Raw genomic sequence first — 26,360 nt, forward strand, 5'->3', positions numbered from 1 at the left:
GTGTTGGTGTGGGTGGACATTTTTGCCCAGAGATTTGGTATGGACTCATTAATATTCATTTTATAACTTTTGTGATATGCGTGTTTAAGTTGTTTGAATGTATATATTTTGTCTTTTGTGTGTATTTATTCTTTCTTCAATACTAACAGTTTTAAATTGTCGGACCACTGTAGATTGAAATGCCAGACATTGGAAAACTGACGAAGGCCCGTATCTGGCACGAAAAGAGACATCCTTTCGCAGGCTGGCATTTCGCTAGGGTGAGATCTACTGGGTTGTTTGGTCTGTCAACATTAGCCTTTTATACTGTTAGTTACATAATCAAACTTATCATGAAAGTGAATCAAAGCACAATTATTTTATTTTTTTACCTTTATTTAACTAGGCAAGTCAGGTAAGAACAAATTCTTATTTTCAATGACAGCCTAGGAACAGTGGGTTAACTGCCTTGTTCAGGGGCAGAACAACAGATTTGTACCTTGTCAGCTCGGGAATGCGAACTTGCAACCACTAGGCTACGCTGCGGCCCCAAACTTCAGAAGCCTTTTCAAACATCAAATACACTGCAAGTTTTATATTTCCTGCATTGCAGGAAAGTTCTCCTGCAACAGGGTGATCAAATTAAGATCCTACATCTGTACAGACTGGTATCTGATAGAGCAGTGGTTGAGATATATTATACACTAGTCTGACTTATCTTACCATGTGACCTGACCTGGAACTCTGGGCCCTAGTTATAGGCAATAAACCAGGTTATATTAGGTCAGGTCACAGAGTCAGGAAGAACTATTTATATGTTTTTTTTAAGTCCCCTATTTAAGTGTTATGTCGGTGTCTTACCCCAGGCCACGGTGATGAAGACTCTGACAAGGGAGAAGTACTCGTTTAACTGTGGCCGCTGGCTGGACATCAACGAGGACGATAATGAGATCGTCAGAGAGCTGCCAGCCACCGGAGCTCTCATCCCAGAGCCGTTACTACGTAGGACCCACACATACTCTCATTCACATGCATGTACACACACACACACACACACACACACACACACACTCACACACACACACACACACACACACACACACACACACACACACACACACACACACACACACACACACACACACACACACACACACACACACAAACACACACAAACACACACACACACGCGCACACGCACACGCACGTACGCGCGCGCACACACACACACACACACACACACACACACACACACACACACGCTAAAACCACATATTGGTATGACAACCGCATACCTTCAAACATTGCATGAATACTTATCAATACTCTTGTCCTATTAAGAATGTTTAGAATCATCACAGAGAATGTTAACATTATATACTTCTCAGTGCTGAAGTATCGCATCACCATCTGTACTGGGAGAGTGAGTGGAGGTGGAACTGATGCCAGCGTATTCCTTAATGTGATCGGGGACCTGGGAGACACAGGGGATCGACTCATGTTCCTCAGCAAAAACAATGTCAACAAGTTTGAAAAGGGCAACGTGAGTAGGGGTGGTTCAGGAGTACCTGGGTGTATATGTAGTGTAGGTGGTTCAGTGAATGATGCTCATGCAATCAGTAACCCTTCCTGAGACCTGAAGAGATCTTGTGTCCCAGATCTAATCTCTAGGCTTTAGCTCAGTGGGTTAACTTGGTTTTGAGCGGTTTATCTCCCTCATTTCTCCACAGGCCGATGAGTTTCTGACCGAGGCGGTGTCGTTGGGGCAGGTGCGCAGGGTGCGTATCGGCCATGATGGGAGGGGTGGAGGCTGCGGTTGGTTCCTGGATAAGGTGTTGGTCAGGGAGGAGGGCCAACCAGAGTCTGCGGCCATAGAGTTCCCCTGTAACAGGCAAGTCAACCAGCCAATCACGTGGCAACCAATCACATTATATATTTCATAACATAATGAGAGCATGGCCAACTAACTAACTTAGGGCTCGATTCAGTGCATTGCGCTGAAGACCTGCGCTACAGCGGATAGAAATTTAAAAGCAATGTTCCCACGTTCGCGGAGACTGCATTCACGGTAAATGCTGCATATGTCAGGTCAATCGGAAATGATCTTTCCATTTCAATCACGCTACAGCGCTGATATTCAGCACTATGCATTAAATCCAGCCCTTGGTGACTATAATGTAAAACGAGAACGTAACCAATTTACTGAAATTAAAATTCCATCAGTTTACTGAGAGTTTGGGAAATTACTTTCATGGGATGCACCTTCATGGACTTGTACTGTGCACCTTCAGGGACATTTTTACTTGATAATGAAATTAATCTAATCACTCACTCCTATCACAAGTAACAACTAAAGCACCAAACAGCCAATCACACAGTGTTTCACTACCAGCCATACAGCCTCAGGGAAGACAGTCATCTGGCCTGGCCACACCCAGTCTGTCTCTATTGGCAGTTCTCCAATTGCCTCGCTTAAACCAGTTAGTCAGCTGATGGACCAGCATCCCATTACAAATAGGGACTAAACACACTGTGGCCAGCCAGGTCTCTCTCCCTCCAGTAACTGGAGCTAAACCACAAGTCTGGGGTGCCCTGTTACACCGTAACACTTTCCTCCTTCAACCTCTAGGCTATACATTAAGCAATGTTGAGTGAAAGTGTTTTAGATTGTATACCTGTGCCTTGTAGAGGTGCGGTTGATTCAAATGGAGTATCTCCTTTTGGGTGTATTTTATGCCAGGTGGTTGGACCGGAATGAGGACGATGGACAGATCGTTCGTGAGTTAGTGCCAGCAGGAGATGGTCTGCGTCTCCACAGTGAGTCAACCATGAAACAGACAACACTTTAGTTTAGTTTATTTGCACAAATAGAAAGACAGTTTGTACTGAGTTTTAAAAAACAACAACATTATGTGCAGGTGGGGGGAAAAAAACAAAATGGCTTGTCGCGTAGCCCCCCCCCCCCCCCCCCCATGGTCATTAATCACACAGACTCAGCAGTCTGGACAAACTAACAATCGAAAGATACTTGATATGTTTCAAAAGACATCAAGTACAGGTGTTCTATCCTAATTTGTTCACTCTGTTGTCACAGAGAATTTTCCTGCGCAGCAGCAAATGCAAATTCTAGTGTATCGAGGTTTAAAAAGGCTTGTCAAGTTTGTAATTTCCACTTTAAAATATCAGACTTGATTTATCCTAACAAAAAAAATATCAACCCTTATAAAAATGTCCATTAATTATAAATCACCTAATAATTCACATTTCCTGCATAAATTTCTTGCTGTGAGAAACTTGTCAAATTAAGATAGCGTATCTGTAGGAGAAACATTATACTACAGATGTTCACATACTGTAGCTAGTGTGAATATACAGTACAATGAAAAAATAAAATCTGAAAATAAACATGAAAAACTCAAGGCCCCATTTAAAGTTGTGTGTGTGTCTACAAGAGGAAAAACCCATGCCTCATATGTCTTTTAAGATGTCAACTACCATATCTCGGTGAAGACAGGCAACATCAATGGGGCCAGCTCGGACTCCAAGGTGTTTGTTAAGTTGTACGGAGAGAAGGGCGACACCACGAGGATACTCCTGGTGGTCTCGGACAACGACCTGAGTAACTACTATGAGACGGGCCAAACTGATATCTTCACCGTCGAGACCTATGACATCGGACAAGTGTGTCATTTTTTATGTTTTATAGAATACATGATCAGAAACCTAGAAACATAGATTATAGTTGTCTAATTTAAACCAACTCATCCCAACAGTAGGTAATTATAGTGTATGTCTCAGTTTCTTGGAGTTGTATGGTGCTTTATTAAACATCAGTTGTGGTTTTGATTCCTACATGGGTCTCATACGGACCATGTTAACTGGATAAAAACATTTGTTAAATGACCCTCCATCCTGATTCTTACTTCCTGTTTTCTATCTCTGTAGATCCACCGTCTGCTGATAGGCCACACTAACGAGGGTCTGCGTGCTGGTTGGTTCCTGGACAGTGTCCAGATCATTGTTCCGGTCCATGGGAAGCAGTACCAGTTCCCCAGCCATCGCTGGCTCTGTAAGGATGAGGCTGATGGCAAGGTGGAGGTGGAGATCTATCCCAGCGAGACCCTGGACATCGAGAAACGTAACAGACAATTTACTAGATTGGATACTCTGAGACAATGCATGTATTATACAGTAAATACTGTGCCAGAGAATACATATATTTACAGTGTAATATTTATACACACTGTGTAATATACCAGAGCTTTCAAATACACTCTGGGGCATTTGTACACACAATGTAGCTACCAGAGTTGTCACAAGAAAACCCAATGAAAAAGTACAGGAACAGTCAAAATGATAGAAAACTTACATTATCACTGAAACAACCTGTAATCAGATGACGTGACTAGATGAATACAGTTCTGTCCAGTAATAAGTGCTGACGGCCTACTTAGTGATTATGATGGATTGTGGTGCATTAGTCGCCACTCTCCATCATTCTGCCATGGTTTAATTGGTTAGTGACATGTTGCTCTGCCCTCTGGTTTGCAGTGATTAACTACGAGGTCACAGTGGTCACGGGGAACATGCGCAATGGTGGCACCAACGCCAATGTGTTCTGCCAGATCTACGGAGAGGAGGGCAAGACCGAGCTCATCAGCCTCAAGAGCCGCTCCAACAACTTTGAGCGCGGGACCACAGAGATCTATAAGGTCTGGATCACCTTGTTCAGATACAGTCAGTGAACCAGTAATAGTAGTCTACTGACTACACATTGATTGGGTTCTAATTGTGGGAAGGAAATAATTGTCCCTTTGTGAATTGGATGGATTCTTGAAGAGTACAGCTATCATTGTTTTTGAGAAGATTTAGCATGAAATCAGTAATTCTGCCATGTTGTGGAGTGGAGTTGATGATGACAAATCTCAAATTTGTAAGGAGGGAGAGGTCTGTCCGTAATAAAGAGATGCTCTGCTCTGTAGGCTCTCACATGGATTTTGTATTGTAGATATGTGGTAGTAGAGTAGTGGCCAGAGGGCACACACTTAATGTGTTGTGAAAAGTGTTATGAAATGTAATGTCATGTATTATTTTAAATTGTATATAACTGCCTTAATGTTGCTGGACCCCAGGAAGAGTAGCTGCCACCAAGTCAGCAGTTAATGCAGATCCTTAATAAATACAAAGTATTAATTTTCTATTCCCTCTGGAAAACAACACATGCTAACCTCTAGGTGTTTTTTTTTAACATCACACTCCACAAAGCAAGTCCTGCAGGCTCTAGTTTGATCTTATCTTGATTATTGTCCAGTCATATGATCAAGTCCTGCAGGCTCTAGTTTGATCTTATCTTGATTATTGTCCAGTCATATGATCAAGTCCTGCAGGCTCTAGTTTGATCTTATCTTGATTATTTCCCTGTCATATGGTCAAGTCCTGCAGGCTCTAGTTTGATCTTATCTTGATTATTGTTCTGTCATATGGTCAAGTCCTGCAGGCTCTAGTTTGATCTTATCTTGATTATTGTCCAGTCATATGATCAAGTCCTGCAGGCTCTAGTTTGATCTTATCTTGATTATTGTCCAGTCATATGATCAAGTCCTGCAGGCTCTAGTTTGATCTTATCTTGATTATTGTCCAGTCATATGATCAAGTCCTGCAGGCTCTAGTTTGATCTTATCTTGATTATTGTCCTGTCATATGGTCAAGTCCTGCAGGCTCTAGTTTGATCTTATCTTGATTATTGTCCTGTCATATGATCAAGTCCTGCAGGCTCTAGTTTGATCTTATCTTGATTATTGTCCTGTCATATGGTCAAGTCCTGCAAAGTGCTGATAGATATACACACACATTACATGTTAATATTTTTAAATGTATTGAAATTGTAAATGATTTAGTCTGTAATGTCTTTTTCGTTATATATCAGACCCCAGTAAGACTAGCTGTCGCCATTGGTGTCGACTAATGAGGATCCTAATCAATTAAATTAAATTAAAAATAACTACCATTGACCTGTCTTCCTGTCTCTCAACCCCCAGATCGAGGCGCTGAACGTGGGCAAATTATTCAAAATCCGCATCGGGCACGATGGTTCGGGCGTGAGCGACGGGTGGTTCCTTGAGACGGTGGACATCAAGCGGCTCACTATGGCCATGGTACAGAGGGAAGTGGTGAAGGAGAAACCGAAGGATGACAAGAAGGACAAGAAGAAGAATAAAAAGAAGAAGAAAGAGGAGGATGAGGAGGAGGAGTACGTGACGGAGCTCCAGGAGGTGGTAGAGAGCGTGACGTTCCCCTGTCATCGCTGGCTGGCCCGCGACGAGGAGGACGGGGAGATCGTGGTGGAGCTCCTACCCGAGGACCCCGGAGACCTGGAGGGTAGGCTTCAAGTTTCAAGTTTTATTAGTCCTATGTACGGGATACGCATGGTATACATTGTCCAACCAAATTCTTACTTTCAGGTTCCTTCTCGAAAATGCAACAACAATAATAAATTAAATATATGAATATGAACATATAGTAAATGGCTCAGTAGAATTGAATAAACATTTTTAGCATAATTATAATACAGGAAGGCACAATTTATAGTCCATTATTTACACTTGTATTGGGGAAGGGGGGGGGGTGGGGTGGAGGTGGAGTTAGAGCACAGGGTCTGGTCCTGGGGGGCCGCAGTGTGTTCATGATTTTGTTCCGCACAGCACTTAACACACCTGATTCATCAAGTAATCGTTGACTTCAATATGAACCAAGATCAGTTATATCTGGTGTGTTAAGTGCGAAGCCAATTATTGATAGGAGGCTGGAGGGGAGTGAATAGTTGTAATTATTGTATGGTCATGGATTATGTAATGAGTGACTATGTGAATCTGGATGATCCACAGAGAACTCCTATGAGGTCCATGTGTTTACTGGCCCCATGTGGGGAGCCGGAACCGATGCCAACGTGTACATCAACATCTACGGAGAGATCGGTGACACGGGCGAGCGGAAACTAAGAAAGTCCAACAACCTCAACAAATTTGAGAAGGGGCAGGTGAAGAAGCAATCTACCAATATGATGATGATGTCAATAATATCCGGATGGCTCTTGAACTACGACCTCTCTCCAATTGACCTAGCTGTTTGACCTCTGACCTTTGTGCCTGATTCAATAAATTAAAGCATTGAACAACTATTGATCATTGAAAAAGATGTTCCAGGCTACAGTAACCTTTTATTAACCTTTTAATCATGCCTTTGACCTCTGACTTTTCCCATGGTTTTACTGCGGGATTCAGGAGGACGTGTTCTCCATGCAGGCCATCGATCTGGGCATTCTGAAGAAGCTGAGGATTCGTCACGACAACAGCCAACCTCATGCTGCCTGGTTCCTGGACAGGGTGGAGATAGTAGACAACAAAGACGACACCACGTAAGGGGGGGGGGCACAGGATTACACAATAATATTAGTATACATCGGTTATTATCATGTCACAGACAGACAGACAGACAGACAGACAGACAGACAGACAGACAGACAGACAGACAGACAGACGGACGGACGGACGGACGGACGGACGGACGGACGGACGGACGGACAGACAGAGTCTAGAAACCTGACCCGGTAGTGTTCTAGGTACTACTTCCCATGTAAACGGTGGCTGGCCATCGATGAGGATGACGGACAGATTGCCAGGGAGCTGGTCCCTGTGGACGAGGCCTTTATGAAGAAGGGTGAGGATGATGATGATGATGATGATGACGAGGAAAACTCCAGTGCAACACTCGGCCTGGAGCAGAAGGGTGAGACACAGACACACTGGAGGCTAATTGCTAATTGTTTGCTCTTGTGTTGAGTTTGCTCCCGTTATTTTCAGAACAGTTATTTTTGTATGTCGTGCTGTACGCTTACACACACATGATAAGACATGTACTCTACACACACGTACACATGGATTTTGTATTGTAGATATGTGGTAGTAGAGTAGTGGCCAGAGGGCACACACTTAATGTGTTGTGAAAAGTGTTATGAAATGTAATGTCATGTATTATTTTAAATTGTATATAACTGCCTTAATGTTGCTGGACCCCAGGAAGAGTAGCTGCCACCAAGTCAGCAGTTAATGGGGATCCTTAATAAATACAAAGCATGCTAACCTCTAGGTGTTGTTAATCACTAGTTATACAATATAACATTAGATTTGACTGAATAATAACAATGCATTATCAAGAATAGATTGTCATCTGATTTGGTTGATGTGTCTGTCAGCCATGTCCACCACCTTCACAATGAGGGTAAAGACTGGAGACAAGAAGTATGCGGGCACTGATGCCAACGTGTTCGCCATCCTGTATGGCATGAAGGATGATACAGGTAACGATGCTTTACAGACACTGAGATGGGTGATATACAGTACATCTTTGTGTCCTAGAGTGTGTGTATTTGTATATCCTACTAACTATGATATTTACTGCTGTGTGTTTTCACAGGCATCATAATGCTGAAAGCATCCAAGTTACATAAGAATAAATTTGAGCAGGCCATGATCGATGAGTTTACAGTGGAAGCTGTGGATATTGGAACACTGAAGAAAATACGCATAGGGCATGACAACTCAGGTTAAACAAGCTCATACATATATATGATATGTGATTACACATATTATGTACACACACACACACACTTCCAGTGATAATGTGTTATGCCTATACAGGGGCAGCATCAGGCTGGTTCCTGGACTGGGTAGAGGTGGATGCCCCCTCCCTGGGCCAGAGGCTGAGGTTCCCCTGTGGTCGCTGGCTGGATAAGGGAGAGGACGACGGGGCCATTGTCAGGGACCTCTTCCCTGCAGACCTCCAGACTGAGCTCTACACACCATGTAAGAACCAACCTGCAGCATACTATACTTAGATAACCCACGTTGTAGCCGACTAGCATACCACTACTCTACACAGTGTTACTATCCTATATCAAACCATATAAGGCCATACCTGGCATACCAAGAGCCAGCCTAATGCACCCTGTACTTATTGTAGATAACCCATATCGTACAGGACCCTATACTACCATACCATGCCATATAGGGCTGGGAATTGCCAGGGACCTCACAATACAATATTATCCCGAAACTTAGATGCCATTACAATATGTATGCCATTCTCACGATTCTATATATATTGTGATTCGATACTGCGATTTACTGTGATTGTCTGGTACAGAGAGACAAGAGAGAGCATGTCAAAATGAGTTTTGATCAGTCAGGGAAATAAAAGTGCTGAAAACATGTTGGCTCAGCATTTAAAAAGAAGATGGAGAACAAGCTACCTACAGAAACCAAAAATAATTATAATAATATAATATATGTACACTACCATTCAAAAGTTTGGACACACCTACTCATTCAAAGGTTTTTCTTTATTTTTACTATTTTCTACATTGTACAACAATAGTGAAGACATCAAAAGTATCCACCCTTTGCCTTGATGACAGCTTTGTAAACTCTTGGCATTCTCTCAACCAGCTTCACCTGGAATGCTTTTCCAACAGTCTTGAAGGAGTTCCCACATATGCTGAGGACTTGTTGGCTGTGGAGGCCAGGTCATCTGATGCCGCACTCCATCACTCTCCTTCTTGGTCAAATAGCCCTTACACAGCCTGGAGATGTATTGGGTCATTGTCCTGTTGAAAACAAATGAGCTAAGCGCAAACCAGATGGGATGGCATATTGCTGCAGAATGCTGTGGTAGCCATGCTGGTTAAGTGTGCCTTGAATTCTAAATAAATAACTGGCAGTCTCACCAGCAAAGCACCCCCACACCATCACACGTCCTCCACCCTGCTTCACGGTGGGAACCACACATGCGGAGATCATCCGTTCACCTACTCTGCGTCTCACAAAGACACGGCGGTTGGAACCAAAAATCTCAAATTTGGACTCATCAGACCAAAGGACAGATTTCCACCGGTCTAATGTCCATTGCTCATGTTTTTTGTCCCAAGCAAGTCCTTTCTTATTGGTGTTCTTAAGTAGTGGTTTCTTTGCAGCAATTCAACCATGAATGCCTGATTCACACAGTCTCTGAACAGTTGATGTTAAGATGTGTCTGTGAAGCATTTATTTGGGCTGAAATCTAAGGTGCAGTTAACTCTAATGAACTTATCCTCTGCAGCAGAGGTAACTCTGGGTCTTCCTTTCCTGTGGCGGTCCTCATGAGAGCCAGTTTCATCATAGCGTTTGATGTTTTTTTGCGACTGCACTTTAAGAAACTTTCAAAGTTCTTGACATTTTCTGAATTGACTGACCTTCATGTCTTAAAATAATGATGGACTGACATTTCTCTTTGCTTATTTGAGCTGATCTTGACATAATATGGACTTGGTCTTTTACCATCCCTATCTTGTCACAACTCAACTGATTGGCTTAAACGCATTAAGGAAAGAAATTCCACAAATGTACTTTTAACAAGACACAACTGTTAATTGAAATGCATTCCAGATGACTACCTCATGAAGCTGGTTGAGAGAATGCCAAGAGTGTGCAACGCTGTCATCAAGGCAAAGGGTGGCTACTTTGAAAATTCTCAAATGTAAAATATATTTTGATTTGTTTAACACTTTTTTGGTTACTACATGATGTGTTATTTCATAGTTTTGATGTCTTCACAATTATTCTACAATGTAGAAAATAGTAAAAATAAAGAAAAACCCTTAAATGAGTAGGTGTGTCCAAACTTTTGACTGGTACTGTATATACATATACTGTGCATATACAGTATATATTTTTATACAAATTGATATTGCGATATGTAACTGTATCAATATTTCCCCCCCCATGACTAATGATATATGATACTCTAAGCCTTGTTTTCCCTCTGTCACAGTTGTGCCCTATGAGATCAAGACGTTCACCAGTGACCTGTTTGCAGCGGGTACAGATGCAGATGTGTTCATCGTGCTCTACGGCCGAGACGGGGTGTGCACCCAGCAGAGGTCTCTCTGTGTCAACAAGAGGGAGAGGACCATGTACTTTGAGAGGGGAGCTGAGGACATGTTCATCGTTGAGGTACGACCAGACACCCATAAGACAATGTAAAGAGCAGACAGCTGTGTAGGGAAAATATTATTCTGGAATGAGGATGATAAGGATGTGGATGATGTGTATGATGATAATGTGCCTCATGATGATGATGAGGGTGATGTTTCTGTAACACTGTGGAGTTGGAGGACGTGGGTGATGTCATAGAGAAGATCCGTATTGGTCATGACAACAGAGGGCTAAACGGAGGCTGGCACCTGGACAGAGTGGAGATCAGACGACTGCTGAGGAAGGGGAAGGTACACAGGAGAAAGGCTACTCTGTTACTCAGTTACAGATCTATAATCAGCTTACCCTCCCCAAATCCTAACCTCAACCATTAGGTAAAATTTCCAAATAACTGATCTAAGACCAGTGTCTAGGGGCAGGGTAAAACTACACCGGTCTTCACTATTATATATCAAAACAATACAATTTTTAGTCACAAGGTGGTGCTCTTCTCCTCTTGGAGAGACCTGGAGTATATTCAGTCACACACTGCTGCTCTGGCTTTCTCTAGGGGTCGGAGACTATTATCTTCCCATGTGAGCGCTGGCTGGCCAAGTCAGAGGATGATGGAGAAACAGTGAGAGAGTTAGTACCTTCTGACATCATAACGGAGAAACTACTACGAGATGGTACCCTGAAAGTCAGCGAGGTTGAGGTGGAAGATGCACTGGAGAGTACGTACACACAGACACATGCAAACACACGCTAACACACGCACGCACACACACACACATTTAGGCCTAAGCATACACGCCCTCGCATAAACACACCAGCTGGTGCAAACACGCAAACAAATACACACACACACACACACACACAAACACACACACACACACACACACACACACACACACACACACACACACACACACACACACACACACACACACACACACACACACACACACACACACACACACACACACTGAGGTGGAAGATTCAGTGGAGAGTACACACACGCACACATACACACTGGAGGCTGGCCATTACAGCAGAGTGCACCTCTTTGTTTGTCAGACTCTTTGTCTGCCAAGTAAATAATGAGGCAGTTTTCTGCTTAAATTGGTCTCTTTCTCCTCTGCAGTCACGCAGAGTGTCGGCAATTTGTTCCCATTTGAACACTTCAGTACATTGTTATGCCTTCCGTCTGTGGGTTGTCTATCTGTGTTTTCTTATCTGTTATCTGTGCCTATCTCTGCCCGTAGCTCACACTTACAAAGTGTCTGTGATGACGGGCGATGTTTACGACGCAGGCACCGATGCCAACGTCTTCCTGACCATCTACGGAGACCTGGGAGACACTGGCGAGCGCAAACTCAGCAAGTCTGAGACCAACGGCAACAAGTTTGAGAGAGGAGCGGTAAGAGACAGAATACAGACCTTACCGTATTCCTAACTACGTATCCCTGACTACGTATCCCTGACTACGTATCCCTGACTACGTATCCCAATAAACATACACATGAATGACAGAAAGGCCTAGTATCCCTGACTAGGCCTTTCTGTCATTCATGTGTATGTTTATTGGCTTTTGCATCACAGCATAAAATTGTACAATAATTTTAAGGCAGTATACACTGAGTGTATAAAACATTAAGAGCACCCCCCCTCCTTTTGCCCTTGACTCCTATGCTTCCCACAGTTGTGCCAAGTTGGATGGATGTCCTTTGGGTGGTGGACCATTCTTGATACATACAGGAAACTGTTGAGGGTGAAAAACCCAGCAGTGTTGCAGTTCTTGACACAAACCGGTGCACCTGGCACCTACTACCATACCCAGTTTAAAGTCACTTAAATATTTTGTCTAGCCCATTCACCCTCTGAATGGCACACATACAATCCATGTCTCAATTGTCTCAATGCTTAAACATCCTTCTTTAACCTCTCCTTCATCTACACTGATTTAAGTGGATTTAACAAGTGACATCAATAAGGGATCATAGCTTTCACCTTGATTCAGTCTGTCATGGAAAGAGCAAGTCTCCATAACATTTTGTACACTCAGTGTATGAGCCCCTGCCTTCTATTCCAGGTGGATAAGTTCACCATTGAGGCGGTGGACCTGGGTCAGGTGTTTAGAATGAAGATTCGCCATGACAACAGCATGATGAGTGCTGATTGGTACCTGGACCAGGTGGAGGTGGTTGACGAGGATATGGAGGAGGTCTTCCTGTTCCTGTGTGAGCGCTGGCTGTCCAGGAAGAGAGAGGACAGACGCATCGAAAGGATGTTCTATGTCAAGGTAATGTTATAGAGGCCTTTTGGCCTTGGTGTGTGTGTGTGTGTGTGTGTGTGTGTGTGTGTGTGTGTGTGTGTGTGTGTGTGTGTGTGTGTGTGTGTGTGTGTGTGTGTGTGTGTGTGTGTGTGTGTGTGTGTGTGTGTGTGTGTGTGTGTGTGTGTGTGTGTGTGTGTGCCACAGTGTGCCACAGTGTGTACACCAATTTATATGTGAACTATACTTCTGCAGTCAGTTTGTGTGTGCATGTATGAGTGTATACACACGTGTGTGTGTGTGTGTGTGTGTGTGTGTGTGTGTGTGTGTGTGTGTGTGTGTGTGTGTGTGTGTCTGTCTGTCTGTGTACACGTACACAAAGAACCCTGGCAAGTGTGTGTGACCTGAGTATTCTCTCAGGGTTACGAGGGGGAGAGGGAGTCTATCCAGGGCAGTAAGAAGAGCTCAGCCCTGATCATGAAGAGTGTGGACAGCAACATGAACAAGAAGAAGAAGAAGGGGGAGGACATCCAAAAGGAGAGCACCAGTCAGTAAACACACACTACTGTCAATATAAACACACACATCCATTCACAACCCACTCCCCCAGCACACACACATTGACAAAAAACGAGTTATGAAAAAAGACTGAATTTCACCAGTTTCATGCATTGCAGTGAGCTGATTGATAACTCCAGACAAAAGTCTTTATTTGCATTCTGCTTTGTAGAGGCAGAGTTTGGAGAAACAGCTGCTCACTCTTACACATACAATCAAACACATTACCTTGTGTCTCTGCAGTCATCCCATACCACTTCACCATCTCCACGGGGGCAGAAAACGATGCCAGTACCTGCAGCAGGGTCTATGTGATCATCATGGGGCCAAACCACACCCAAACACAGAGGCTGTGGCTGGACCTGCCTGGGGGGAAGAAGTGCTTTGAGTCTGGGTCTCTGGAGTCCTTCGAGGCTCATGGAGCTGACGTTGGTGAGATTAAAAAAGTGGAGGTAAGTAGTTGAAATGGACTGAAATAGACGACAGCAGAGCCATGTATTTAAAGAGTTGGGCCAATGCAGTTTCTGCATTATGATGCATTTACATGACACATCCAGAGGTGGCGCTCCTAGTGGCTGGGGGCTTTAATGCAGGGAAACTTAAATCGGTTTTACCTCATTTCTATCAGCATGTTAAATGTGCAACCAGAGGAAAAAAAACTTTAGACCACCTTTACTCAACACACAGAGATGTGTACAAAGCTCTCCCACGCCCTCCATTTGGTAAATCTGACCGTAATTCTATCCTCCTGATTCCTGCTTCCAAGCAAAAACGAAAGCAGGAAGTACCACTGACTCGCTCAATATGGAAGTGGTTAGATGACGCAGATGCTAAGCTACAGGACTGTTTTGCTAGCACGGACTGGAATATGTTCCGGGACTCATCCGATGGCATTGAGGAGTATGCCACATCAGTCACCGGCTTCGTCAATAAATGCATCGATGACATTGTCCCCACAGTGACCGTACGTACATACCCCAACCAGTAGCCATGGATTACAGGCAACATTCGCACTGAGCTAAAAGGTAGAGCTGCTGCTTTCAAGGAGCGGGACTCTAAACCTGGACGCTTATAAGAAATCCCGCTATGCCCTCCGACGAACCATCAAACATGCAAAGCGTAAATACAGGACTAAGATTGAATCGTACTACACTGGCTCCAACGCTCGTCGGATGTGGCAGGGCTTGCAACCTATTACGGACTACAAAGAGAAGCCCAGCCGCGAGCTGCCTGTGACACGAGCCTACCAGACGAGCTAAATTACGTCTGTGCACGCTTCAAGGCAAGCAACACTGAAGCATGCATGAGAGCACCAGCTGTTCCGGACGACTGTGTGATCACGCTCGCCGTAGCCGATGTGAGTAAGACCTTTAAACAAGTCAAAATTCACAAGGCCACAGGGCCAGACGGATTACCAGGACGTGTACTCCGAGCAGGCGCTGACCAACTGGCAGGTGTCTTCACTGACATTTTCAACCAGTCCCTGGCCGAGTCTGTAATACCTACATGTTTCAAGCAGACCACCATAGTCTCTGTGCCGAAAAACACCAAGGTAACCAGCCTAAATGACTACCCGTAGCACTCACGTCTCCATGAAGTGCTTTGAAAGGCTGGTCATGGCTCACATCAACACTATCATCCCAGAAACCTTAGACTCAATCCAATTTGCACACCGCCCCAACAGATCCACAGATCACAACAATCTCTATTGCACTCAACACTGCCCTTTCCCACCTGGACAAAAGGAACACCTATGTGAGAATGCTGTTCATTGACTACAGCTCAGCGTTCAACACCATAGTGCCCTCAAAGCTCATCACTGTTTTCAACTCTCTAGAGACAGCAAGAGCGGTAGAGATACTCTGAATGATCGGCTATGAAAAGCCAACTGACATTTACTCCTGAGGTGCTGACCTGTTGCACCCTCTACAACCACTGTGATTATTATTATTGCCAAAGACTCCAGCCACCCTAGTCAATTTCCTCGACTAACCACATTGACTCGGTACAGGTACCCCCTGTATATAGCCTTGTTATTGTTATTTTATTGTTGCTCTTTTATTTTATTTAGTAAAGATTTTTTTTGTTTTTCTTAAAACTGCATTGCTGGTTAAGGGCTTGTACGTAGGCATTTCACGGTAAGGTAAATATTCACGGTAAATATTCAGCGCATGTGATAAATACAATTGATTTGATTTGATTTACATGACACTGTAACATTCTTTGCCAGCCATTAACTAATACATGGGGAATATTTAAACAGTGCTATGTAACTGAATGTCTGGAATTAGACCTACATTCTAAAAGTTGGCCTAAATATATGGCTCTGGGTGGCAAAACTCATTTTGGGTGCCGATAAACTTAAAATGTAGATGCCAGTACTCATCATATTTTAGTGCCAATATTTTATAAGGGGTGCTGGTACTCAAACTGTAGAATATTGTTGTGCTGAGCACCGGCCCAACTCAAGCACCGGTCACATCTCTCTAAGGCCTTCTCTCTCACATTTCAGAGCTGGATTTCTCTCTCTCTCTCTCTCTCTCTCTCTCTCTCTCTCTCTCTCTCTCTCTCTCTCTCTCTCTCTCTCTCTCTCTCTCTCTCTCTCTCTCTCTCTCTCTCTCTCTCTCTCTCTCTCTCTCTCTCTCTCTCTCTCTCTCTCTCTCTCTCTCTCTCTCTCTCTCTCTCTCTCTCTCTCTCTCTCTCTCTCTCTCTCTCTCTCTCTCTCTCTCTCTCTCTCTCTCTCTCTCTCTCTCTCTCTCTCTCTCAGAGTTTGATATGATTGCTCTATGCCCTCCTTGTAGCTCGGACACGACGGCGCCACTCCGGAGAGCTGCTGGTTGGTTGATGAGCTAGCTGTTGGCGTGCCAACCAAAGGGGTTAAATACATTTTCCAGTGTAAGTGCTGGTTGGCCAAAGATCGGGGCGATGGACTGACTGCCAGGGTGTTCAACGTGTTGGATGCAGATAGCATCACCATCTCCCAAAAGGCAAGTCTCATTACATTAGTTCCCTTACTGGTACAGTAGTCAGCTGTACTTACTCTACCTCCTAGTTAAACATCCATTACCTGCTAATACAATACTGAACACCTACAGTACATTGTCATGTCTGTTTTATATACAAAGCAGGGAGGCTGCTGAGGGGAGGACAGCTCATAATAACGTCTGTAACGGAGCGAATAGAATCAAACACATGGAAACCATGTGGTAAATGTTGTTGATACCTTTTCACTTACTCTGCTCCAGCCATTACCACGTGCCTGTCCTCCACAATTAAGGTGCCACCAACCTCCTGTGATACAAAGATACTGTTAAACACAGCCTTTTTGTCACAATGATCAGTTTAACTGGCAAAGTATGTTTCAATTAATCAAACAAATGTTCATTGATTTATTTGATTGATTGGTTAATTTATTAGTTGACTGATTAATGAATTGATTGATTGTGTGTTAATGTCAGATCATCTATGAGGTGACGGTGGTGACGGGAGATGTTCAGAACGCTGGGACAGACACCCAGATCTACGTGTCTGTGTTTGGGACCAACGGCACCACAGAGGAGATCCTACTGCAGAAGAACGAGGACAGGTAACAAACACACACCTGGCCAAAAGTTCACCCACCTGACCAAATGTTCACACTTGAACCTCTCCCTTCATGCATTGCGCTCACACACACTCTGGCTGTCTTTAGGTTTGAGCGAGGTCAGGAGGACACGTTCAGCCTGGAGGTCGATGATATTGCTCCCCTGAGGAAGATGAGGGTCCGTATTGACGGCTCTGGTAGCCGACCTGACTGGTTCCTGGCTAAGGTCAGTACTGGCAATATGTCACAGTCTACACTCTTAGAAAAGGATACCAAAAGCGTTCTTCACCTGTCCCCATAGGAGAACCATTTTGGTTCTGGGTAGAACCCTTTTAGGTTCTAGATAGCACTTTTTCTTCTAAGAGTGTACCGACTTAATTCAACAATGAGTCCACACACCACAGTTGTAGGGTCTTTGATTAGTCAGTCAATCAAATGTATTTATAAAGCCCTTTTAACATCAGCCGATGTCACAAAGTGCTGTACAGAAACCCAGCCTAAAACCCCAACAGCAAGCAATGCAGATGTAGATTACTTCATGTTTACTGTAACAATACAATAAAATACAATACCATGATAACAGGTGTAGGGATTTCTGCAGGGATTGCTACATTAACTAAGTGTCCGTGTCCGTGTCCGTGTCCGTGTGTGTGTGTGTGTGTGTGTGTGTGTGTGTGTGTGTGTGTGTGTGTGTGTGTGTGTGTGTGTGTGTGTGTGTGTGTGTGAGAGAGAGACAGACAGACAGACAGACAGACAGACAGACAGACAGACAGACAGACAGACAGACAGACAGACAGACAGACAGACAGACAGACAGACAGACAGACAGACAGACAGACAGACAGACAGACAGACAGACAGACAGACAGACAGACAGACAGACAGACAGACAGACAGACATTGAGCATCATTGAGCAAAATGGTACGCAGCATCATCTCGATATGTGTGTAACAAAAGTTCAACATTCACCTTCTGCTACCATTTCTGTCAAGCCGTCTACTCAAAGAGTCTGATGCATACGTTCGATAAATCCAACGTACGCACCACACAGAACGCATTGCAACTGCCTCTGCAACGCAATGCTGCAGGGCAAACATAGCATTCCACTGGAAATTAATGTACTTCTGGTATACCAAAATGCAATAACGCTGTCGTGTGATTGAGGAGTCAGACTCTCTATCTATCTATCTATCTCTCTCTCTCTCTCTCTCTCTCTCTCTCTCACTCACACACTCACACACACACACACACACACACACACACACACACACACACACACACACACACACACACACACACACACACACACACACACACACACACACACACACACACACACACACACTGATCCCTGCCTGCAGGCGATAGGTCACTGGATAATTTAGCCACACACACCAGACAGACACACTCACGCAATGCTGCACAGTAGGGGTCAGAGTGTGTCTGGGGTGAGCTTCAGTGAATGGCATGTAATTGTATTGACCCATTTCAGTCAGTGTGGGGGTGGAGTTAGCCTGTTTGCCGTGTCTGTTCAGTTATTACATTCCACTCTGTGTACATTTGCCAAAGAGACTGGTCTTTGTTCACTCTTCAAATATGAACATTCTATCATTAATGAGCTCGAGGAGATTAGATGAATTGATCCTGATTTGATAACCCTCACAATTATCCTCCAACCACAAAGGTTATGCAAATATTGCAACTCTCACCTTTAGAGTGCTATCTCACGTTGTGGGCAAAAACGTCTTAGCTTTGATTTTAAGCCTCAAAATACAACTTTCCTAGCTAACAGATAAATGTTTTTTGACTTTGTTATAATTCTAATTCTATTTCCAAGGCTCCATATATTGTCATGGAAAATGTTAATGTTATTTCCAACAACCAATGCGCAACTCCGCTGGAAATCCAGCTGCATATTAAACATTGAGATTGCCGAAAGGCCAGTCTCTTTGGCATATGCCACAAGGAGTAGAATGCTACAGAGACTGGTACCCAGACTAGGTTGGAGCATGCAGGCTGCAGAGACTGGTACCCAGACTAGGTTGGAGCATGCAGGGTACAGAGACTGGTACCCAGACTAGGTTGGAGCATGCAGGCTGCAGAGACTGGTACCCAGACTAGGTTGGAGCATGCAGGGTACAGAGACTGGTACCCAGACTAGGTTGGAGCATGCAGGGTACAGAGACTGGTACCCAGACTAGGTTGGAGCATGCAGGGTACAGAGACTGGTACCCAGACTAGGTTGGAGCATGCAGGGTACAGAGACTGGTACCCAGACTAGGTTGGAGCATGCAGGGTACAGAGACTGGTATCCAGACTAGGTTGGAGCATGCAGGGTACAGAGACTGGTACCCAGACTAGGTTGGAGCATGCAGGCTGCAGAGACTGAGATGAGTCTGTTCACCACAGACACACAAAGCAGCCTGGTCTCATAGACTAGATGTAACATAACAAACGTAAATGTGGGACTCTCAAATGAATATGATATGTTACGTTTGGTATGGTTACATAAGACAGAAAGTTACTTAAGGCAAAAATGAAAGTAGGGTGGGTGGTTGTTTGGTCAGAGTGGATGAGTGTGCGTAGAACGGGAACATCTAGCAACCCAAAGGTTGCGTGTTTGAATCTCATCACAGACAACTTGAGCATTTTAGCAACTTTGCAACTATTAAGTATGTTAGCTAACCTTTAACCTTTAACCTAACTCCTAACCTTAACCCTAACCTTAACCCCTAGCCTAGCTAACCTTAGCTTTAGCCACCTACCCACTTAGCTAACGTTAGCCACAACAAATCGGAATTTGTAACAAATCATACATTTTGCAAATTTGTAACACATTGTACGAAACTGAATAACTCTGTTCCAGTTCTGTTTGATGGTCAACATTGAATTGGCAGCTGGCTTTTCCCTTTCAGTACAAAATTCACTACGATGCCAAGACCTTACCACTCAGATGGGAGAAAAGGCATTTCCTATGCAGGAACAACCCCTCCATGTCTCTCCAAATCACCCAGCCTGCCTCTAGACTAGCCGAACAGTAGCTAAGCAGTCAAGGCTCATACCCAGCCGTGTCTGTCAGTGGCTGGGCCGTGTCCTTGAAATGACCCAGTAGCTGTACAGCATCCCAAAACAGATGTGTGCTGCCAACGTTATGGATTACACACACAGAGCATGTTTATTTCAAATGGCCACTGCAGTGAACTGGGCGCACAGCCAGCATGCTAATCCCACTCAAATTAATATATTGATGGAAGTTAATGCAGGTTGGGCTGCCTGAGCCAAATCCTTGTTTTTTTATAATGGGCTAATTTCTTCAGTTACACCCTATCCATGACAAAGGATCAAATACACTGGGAGAGGCAAGTGGAACAGAGATATTCTCATCATGTTACAGTATTTATATATACAGTATATGTATATTTCTGCATTTTATCACTATGGATTATGGCTCATCTTTGTTGGTATTTGTCTGGCATTGTCCTACGGATAATGCCATTGTCCTACGGATAATGGCATTGTCCTACAGATAATGCCATTGTCCTACAGATAATGCCATTGTCCTACAGATAATGGAATTGTCTTACAGATAATGGCATAGTCATACAGATAATGGAATTGTCCTAAAGATAATGGCATTGTTATACAGATAATGGCATTGTCCTACAGATAATGGCATTGTCATACAGATAATGGAATTGTCCTAACGATAATAGCATTGTCATACAGATAATGGAATTGTCCTAAAGATAATGGCATTGTCTTACAGATAATGGAATTCTCCTAAATATAATGGCATTCTCATACAGATAATGTAATTGTCCTAAAGACAATGACATTGTCATACAGATAGTGGAATAGTCCTAAAGATAATGGCATTGTTATACAGATAATGGCGTTGTCCTACAGATAATGGCGTTGTCCTTCAGATAATGGAATTGTCCTTCCGATAATGGCATTGTCTTACAGATAATGGAATTGTCCTAAAGATAATGGCATTGTCATACAGATAATGGAATTGTCCTAAAGATAATGACATTGTCATACAGATAATGGAATTGTCCTAAAGATAATGGCATTGTCCTACAGATAATGGAATTGTCCTAAAGATAATGCATTGTCTTACAGATAATGGCAATGTCCTTCAGGTAATGCATTGTCTTACAGATAATGGCAATGTCCTTCAGATAATGGCATTGTCCTTCAGATTGTCCTACTTGTCCTATTGTCCTATTGTACATGCATAGTGTTGATTGATGGTTTCTCCCAATAGAATTACAGCAGTTATGTAAAGGCATGGACTGCCATCCTCACCCTTTAATATGCGCAATACAATCTAAATGTGTAAAAAGGTTGTTACTGTGGGTAAGAATTTGTCATTGTGTCAGTCACCTTACCTCGTAAAATAATGGTTAATTAATAATAGTTAAAAAATTATAATTAATGATGATTTCCCCCAGATCATCATGCGTAACCTGACCACAGAGGAGGTGTCAGTGTTCACCTATGAGGAGTGGCTGTCTAAGACCAAAGGACCCAAGAGGACCATGATCGGTGAGATGGCTGCTGTGGTGGACGAGGAGGAGATGGTGGAGATCACCACCTACATTATCCAGGTCAAGACCAGCGACATTGGAGGTGGGTCAGTCAGTCAGTCAGCCTGCCAGTCAGTCAGTCAGTTAGACGGTTAGCCAGGTAGCCAGTCAGTAATTCAGTCAGCCAGCCAGCCGGTCAGTCAGTCGGTCAGCCGGTCAGTCAGCCAGCCAGTCAGTAAGTCAGTCAGTCAGTGGCAGTGCACAGACAAACCACATTCTACAGTGTTCATGTTTGTCCATCATGTTTGTGTGACTGACCAGGGTTCCCTATTCATAAAGCGTCCGAGTAAAAAGTGCTAGGATCTGTTTTGTCTTTTAGATTATAATAAATGGATAGGAGAACCTGATCCTAGATCAGAATTCCTACTCTGAGACCCTTTATGAATACAGGCCCATGTATCAAACTCAAGACTATATTATCCCACTGAATTAAAGCTGAGTAATTACTGTAGTTCCTGACACTGCACCAGATTCAGCTTCAGTCCTGTTCCTAACTAGCTGGGATGTGTCTGTTACACTATATTCTCTTGTTTTACTTTATCTCTGTGGTGCAGCGGAGTCTCTTTGCTGCTCGGAGAGACACAAAGCAGCAGCAGAGGTGGAATACGACAATCCATTTTGAGTCATAGAGGCTAATGAAAGAGAAACTTCTCTGAAACCTCTCGCTCGGCTTTGGTTCTTTAGCCGTGCAGTTTTCCACCGCAGAGGAGAGAGAGTAAGACTGCTGTTTGACACGATAGAGGAGCTAGGTGTCTGAGCTAACTTCAAAGAGCTCGTCATTCTGCCCTTGGCTGCCTGTGTTACTGAAGACATGTCTTCTCACCAAACCTGTGTGTGTGTGTGTGTGAGGGTAATAATGATAATGAGCAGAGCTGTCACACACAAGACATCAGTGAGGCACTGACTGCTCTGTGAACATTACACTTGCTCTGTGAACATTACACACACACACACACACACACACACACACACACACACACACACACACACACACACACACACACACACACACACACACACACACACACACACACACACACACACACACACACACACACACACACACAGGTTACAAACATGTGAGACACATGCACACACTCAAGCACACATACGTGAATCAGAGGAAACAGGGCTTCTCTGGTTTCTCAATTGAGGTTTGATAAGGTAGTTGGTTAGTGGTTAATGGGGGACTATTGGAAAGGCAGTCTATGGAAGCAAATTGTATTAGTGATTTGATTATTTTTCAAGAATGTCAGACTGCTGATGGTGAAGTGATGTTTGAAAAGGCAGAAGGTTAGTAACTGATGGGGAATGTTTGCAGGGACCTGTTTGTAAAATCAGTCTATGAAAGTAAATTGTATTGGTGATTTGATTATTTTTCAGGAATGTCAGGAATGTCTGAAAAGGCAGTCTGGTGACTGTACGGTTATTGGTGAATGAATTTTTATGAAGGCTGTAGTGTCGACTGATGGTGAGTTGAGCAATGAAAAGGCAGGCAGTTAGTGGTTAATGGAAGATGTCTGAAAAGGTTAGTGAATTAGTTTGTAAAATACATTTTTAAGGCTGTAGGCTATACCTGCTAAGGATGAGTTGAGATTCATGAAGGTGCAACAAAGGTGGTTCAGTGAACCATGTTTGCATGGCCTTTAGCTCAGAGGGCTAACACAGTCTTGTGGTGCGCATGAGATCTGGGTTCGAAACCCAATCAGCCAATAGCACCGCAGTTTTTCATAGAAGTTGGTGACTCTCCTCCCTCTCTGCACAGGGGCAGGCACTGACGCCAACGTGTGGATCATTGTGTTTGGAGAGTGCGGTGACACTGGGACCCTGGCGCTGAAAGAGTGCCAGAAATCCAACAAGTTTGAGCGCAAGCAGACAGATGTGTTCCGTTTCCCTGACGTGCTCAGCCTCGGGGAGCTCTCTAAGGTTCGGGTGTGGCACGACAACTCAGGTGAGCCAATCAGTCATCAGGAATATGATGACATGACAGGGAGGGGAGCCAATTACGATCACAGTGAACCAGTCAAAATATGAAACCTGCACGCCTATTGACTGTAACTAAACTCTATTTAGTATGCACCAACTGATGGTGAACTACGTAGACCAATTCTTCAGGTTTCTCAGCAATACTTTGACTCAAAACACAACAATATATGTTTCACGCCTGTCTTTCTGTCACGTGTTTCCTACTCTATTGTTATGTCATGATCAGGGCCTGCTCCAGGATGGCACATAGAATACATTGATGTGAAGGATGAGGCCTTGGACAGGACATTTCGCTTCCCCTGCGACCGCTGGTTGGCCCAGAACGAGGACGATGGTCAGATCATGAGGGAGTTGTCCTGCGCCAACAATGACATTTTAGACCTCAACGAGAAGACCAGTAAGATCAGCCGCACACAAGCCTTATCTCTCTTTAGTAGTGTTTCTCCTGGTCTGGTCATCCAGTCAGGAAAATCTCCTAGCTTTACATTACTCCAATCAGATCATAATGAAATCACTACAGTGTACTATATTATGTAATCTACTTTGAATCCTATTATATTGCAGTGTTTCTCAAATGCAGTCGTCACGTAACCCCAAGGTTGCAAATGTTTGTACTAGCCTGCTAAGCTCTTTATTAGCTGAATCAGGTCTGCTTGTAATGGGCAAGAACAAACATTTTCAACATTGGTGTTACGCCAGGACTGGACACTGACCATACTAATGTCAATGTTTGCCTAATGGACCGTTCATATGAAGAGAATACAGTCCTCCCTGGGCCAAGCTAACGCACTGTCTACTTTTGATTGAAAGAATATGAAATTATTACCACCACGGCGGACACAGATGACGCAGAGACCAAAGAGAACGTCTGGATCGCACTGGAGGGGAAGAAGGGGCGTTCAAAAGAATTTATGATGGAGAACTCATCAAAGAAAAAGAGGTTCTTGCGGTACGCTGCTCTTCAGATTCGTTTCAAAACGGGGTTTTTGTTTGTGTAAAGAATGAGCAGAAATTATTGGGGTTTTCTCCCTTTTTTATTACGACAGCCAGGCTCATTGGAATGATCTCCCTTGGCACAAGTAACGCTTTTACAGACTCAACAGTATACTCTACTCTCAAGGAATTCAATCACTAGTAATAAACTCATTAGACATTTCCAGGCATGTAAAGAAGAGCTCATGAAATCTAATCCGACAATCTATTTTTCAAGAATAACATTTTTGTTAATGATTTATTAAATTCTAGTCAGTTGTAATATTATTCCCTTGTCATATTCTTTAATGGTTTAAGGTTATGTGGTTATTTTCATTCAGGGGAAACAAGGACAAGTTTGAGTTCTCCTCCAAACAGCTTGGTGACATCGCTGGCATCTGCCTGGGCCACACCCCCAAGGATGGGAAGAAGGTGAAAGGTGAGGCGTTCTGGCACGTGGAGGAGGTCGTTGTCATAGAGAAAGTGCTGGGCAACAGGTGAGTGACCCCTAGCATGACCCCAGGTATATAAACCACCTGGGGCTTATTCGGTAGGGTGCAAAGCCCTGCAGCTCGCAATATACTGTGTGGAAACCCAGGAGTTTTGTGGAAGAGACAATCATTCTCCTTCTCTATCCCAGGTTCATATTCATCTGCAACGCCCTGATCCCCCTCTCCTCGAAGAGGGACGAGTTTGTGACCATCGAGTGCACCAAGGCCATTGAGAGCTTCGCCAGCAAAGCCCGCAGCCTGGTGCCTGTCAAGTACGAGATCATCCTCATCACGGGCGACGAGAAGGGGGCAGGCACCGATGCCAATGTCTTCATCACCATCTACGGCTCCAACGGAGACTCGGGCCGCCGGTCGCTACGTCAGAAGTTCCGCAACCTGTTTGAGCGTGGCCAGACGGACCGCTTCCTGCTAGAGATGTTGGACATGGGTGAGCTGCTGAGGGTGTGTGTGGAGCACGACAACACCCGCCTCAGCCCCGGCTGGCTGCTGGACCGCGTGGAGGTCACCAACACGGCCAACGGTGTCACCACCATCTTCCTGTGTGGAAAGTGGCTGAACACCAAGAAGGCGGACGGACAGATCTTCAGGGTCCTCTACCCAAAGTACTAAAGACCTCATATTGAGACTTCTCCACTATATGAAAACGTATGTTAAGCCTCAGGACTCAATTGCACAGCAAAGGATAGAGGCCTCGCCGTGTGTTGGACTCTACCCAAGCAACTCCGTAATGGAGAGATACAAACTCTTTGAATGGAGTTTGGATATGGGCAACGGGTTATTTTTTTATTGCCTCTATATGGTCATGATCTCAGGAAAGGAAAATGTTTATATATTTCTTACTACATTTCTAGAATATCTTATAGTTTAGCTTTATTGCATTACTACCGAAGGCAAGTGGC

The 26,360-nt window shown here is 44.0% G+C and overlaps 1 protein-coding gene across 1 annotated transcript in view; it reads left to right on the forward strand.

Moving 5' to 3' along the window:
* The window catches only part of LOC120026190 (lipoxygenase homology domain-containing protein 1-like), a 48,554-nt gene extending 22,484 nt beyond the window's left edge, over positions 1–26,070 (forward strand). The window contains exons 11-41 of the mRNA XM_038971015.1: positions 174–260; positions 846–981; positions 1,368–1,522; positions 1,710–1,870; positions 2,720–2,796; positions 3,464–3,660; positions 3,925–4,117; positions 4,531–4,691; positions 6,018–6,357; positions 6,864–7,015; positions 7,260–7,393; positions 7,598–7,764; positions 8,231–8,335; positions 8,452–8,580; positions 8,676–8,840; positions 10,843–11,024; positions 11,180–11,296; positions 11,557–11,719; positions 12,251–12,405; positions 13,078–13,287; positions 13,678–13,804; positions 14,059–14,267; positions 16,617–16,802; positions 17,274–17,401; positions 17,507–17,624; positions 21,857–22,034; positions 23,757–23,942; positions 24,204–24,374; positions 24,788–24,926; positions 25,291–25,446; positions 25,590–26,070. Coding sequence (XP_038826943.1) covers positions 174–260; positions 846–981; positions 1,368–1,522; positions 1,710–1,870; positions 2,720–2,796; positions 3,464–3,660; positions 3,925–4,117; positions 4,531–4,691; positions 6,018–6,357; positions 6,864–7,015; positions 7,260–7,393; positions 7,598–7,764; positions 8,231–8,335; positions 8,452–8,580; positions 8,676–8,840; positions 10,843–11,024; positions 11,180–11,296; positions 11,557–11,719; positions 12,251–12,405; positions 13,078–13,287; positions 13,678–13,804; positions 14,059–14,267; positions 16,617–16,802; positions 17,274–17,401; positions 17,507–17,624; positions 21,857–22,034; positions 23,757–23,942; positions 24,204–24,374; positions 24,788–24,926; positions 25,291–25,446; positions 25,590–26,070 — 5,265 coding nt within the window. The remainder of the gene's footprint in view (positions 1–173; positions 261–845; positions 982–1,367; positions 1,523–1,709; positions 1,871–2,719; positions 2,797–3,463; positions 3,661–3,924; positions 4,118–4,530; positions 4,692–6,017; positions 6,358–6,863; positions 7,016–7,259; positions 7,394–7,597; positions 7,765–8,230; positions 8,336–8,451; positions 8,581–8,675; positions 8,841–10,842; positions 11,025–11,179; positions 11,297–11,556; positions 11,720–12,250; positions 12,406–13,077; positions 13,288–13,677; positions 13,805–14,058; positions 14,268–16,616; positions 16,803–17,273; positions 17,402–17,506; positions 17,625–21,856; positions 22,035–23,756; positions 23,943–24,203; positions 24,375–24,787; positions 24,927–25,290; positions 25,447–25,589) is intronic.
* Positions 26,071–26,360: the final 290 nt, after the last annotated feature.

Source organism: Salvelinus namaycush, chromosome 31 (genome assembly GCF_016432855.1).
Source record: "Salvelinus namaycush isolate Seneca chromosome 31, SaNama_1.0, whole genome shotgun sequence".
NCBI classification, from domain to species: Eukaryota; Metazoa; Chordata; class Actinopteri; order Salmoniformes; family Salmonidae; genus Salvelinus; species Salvelinus namaycush.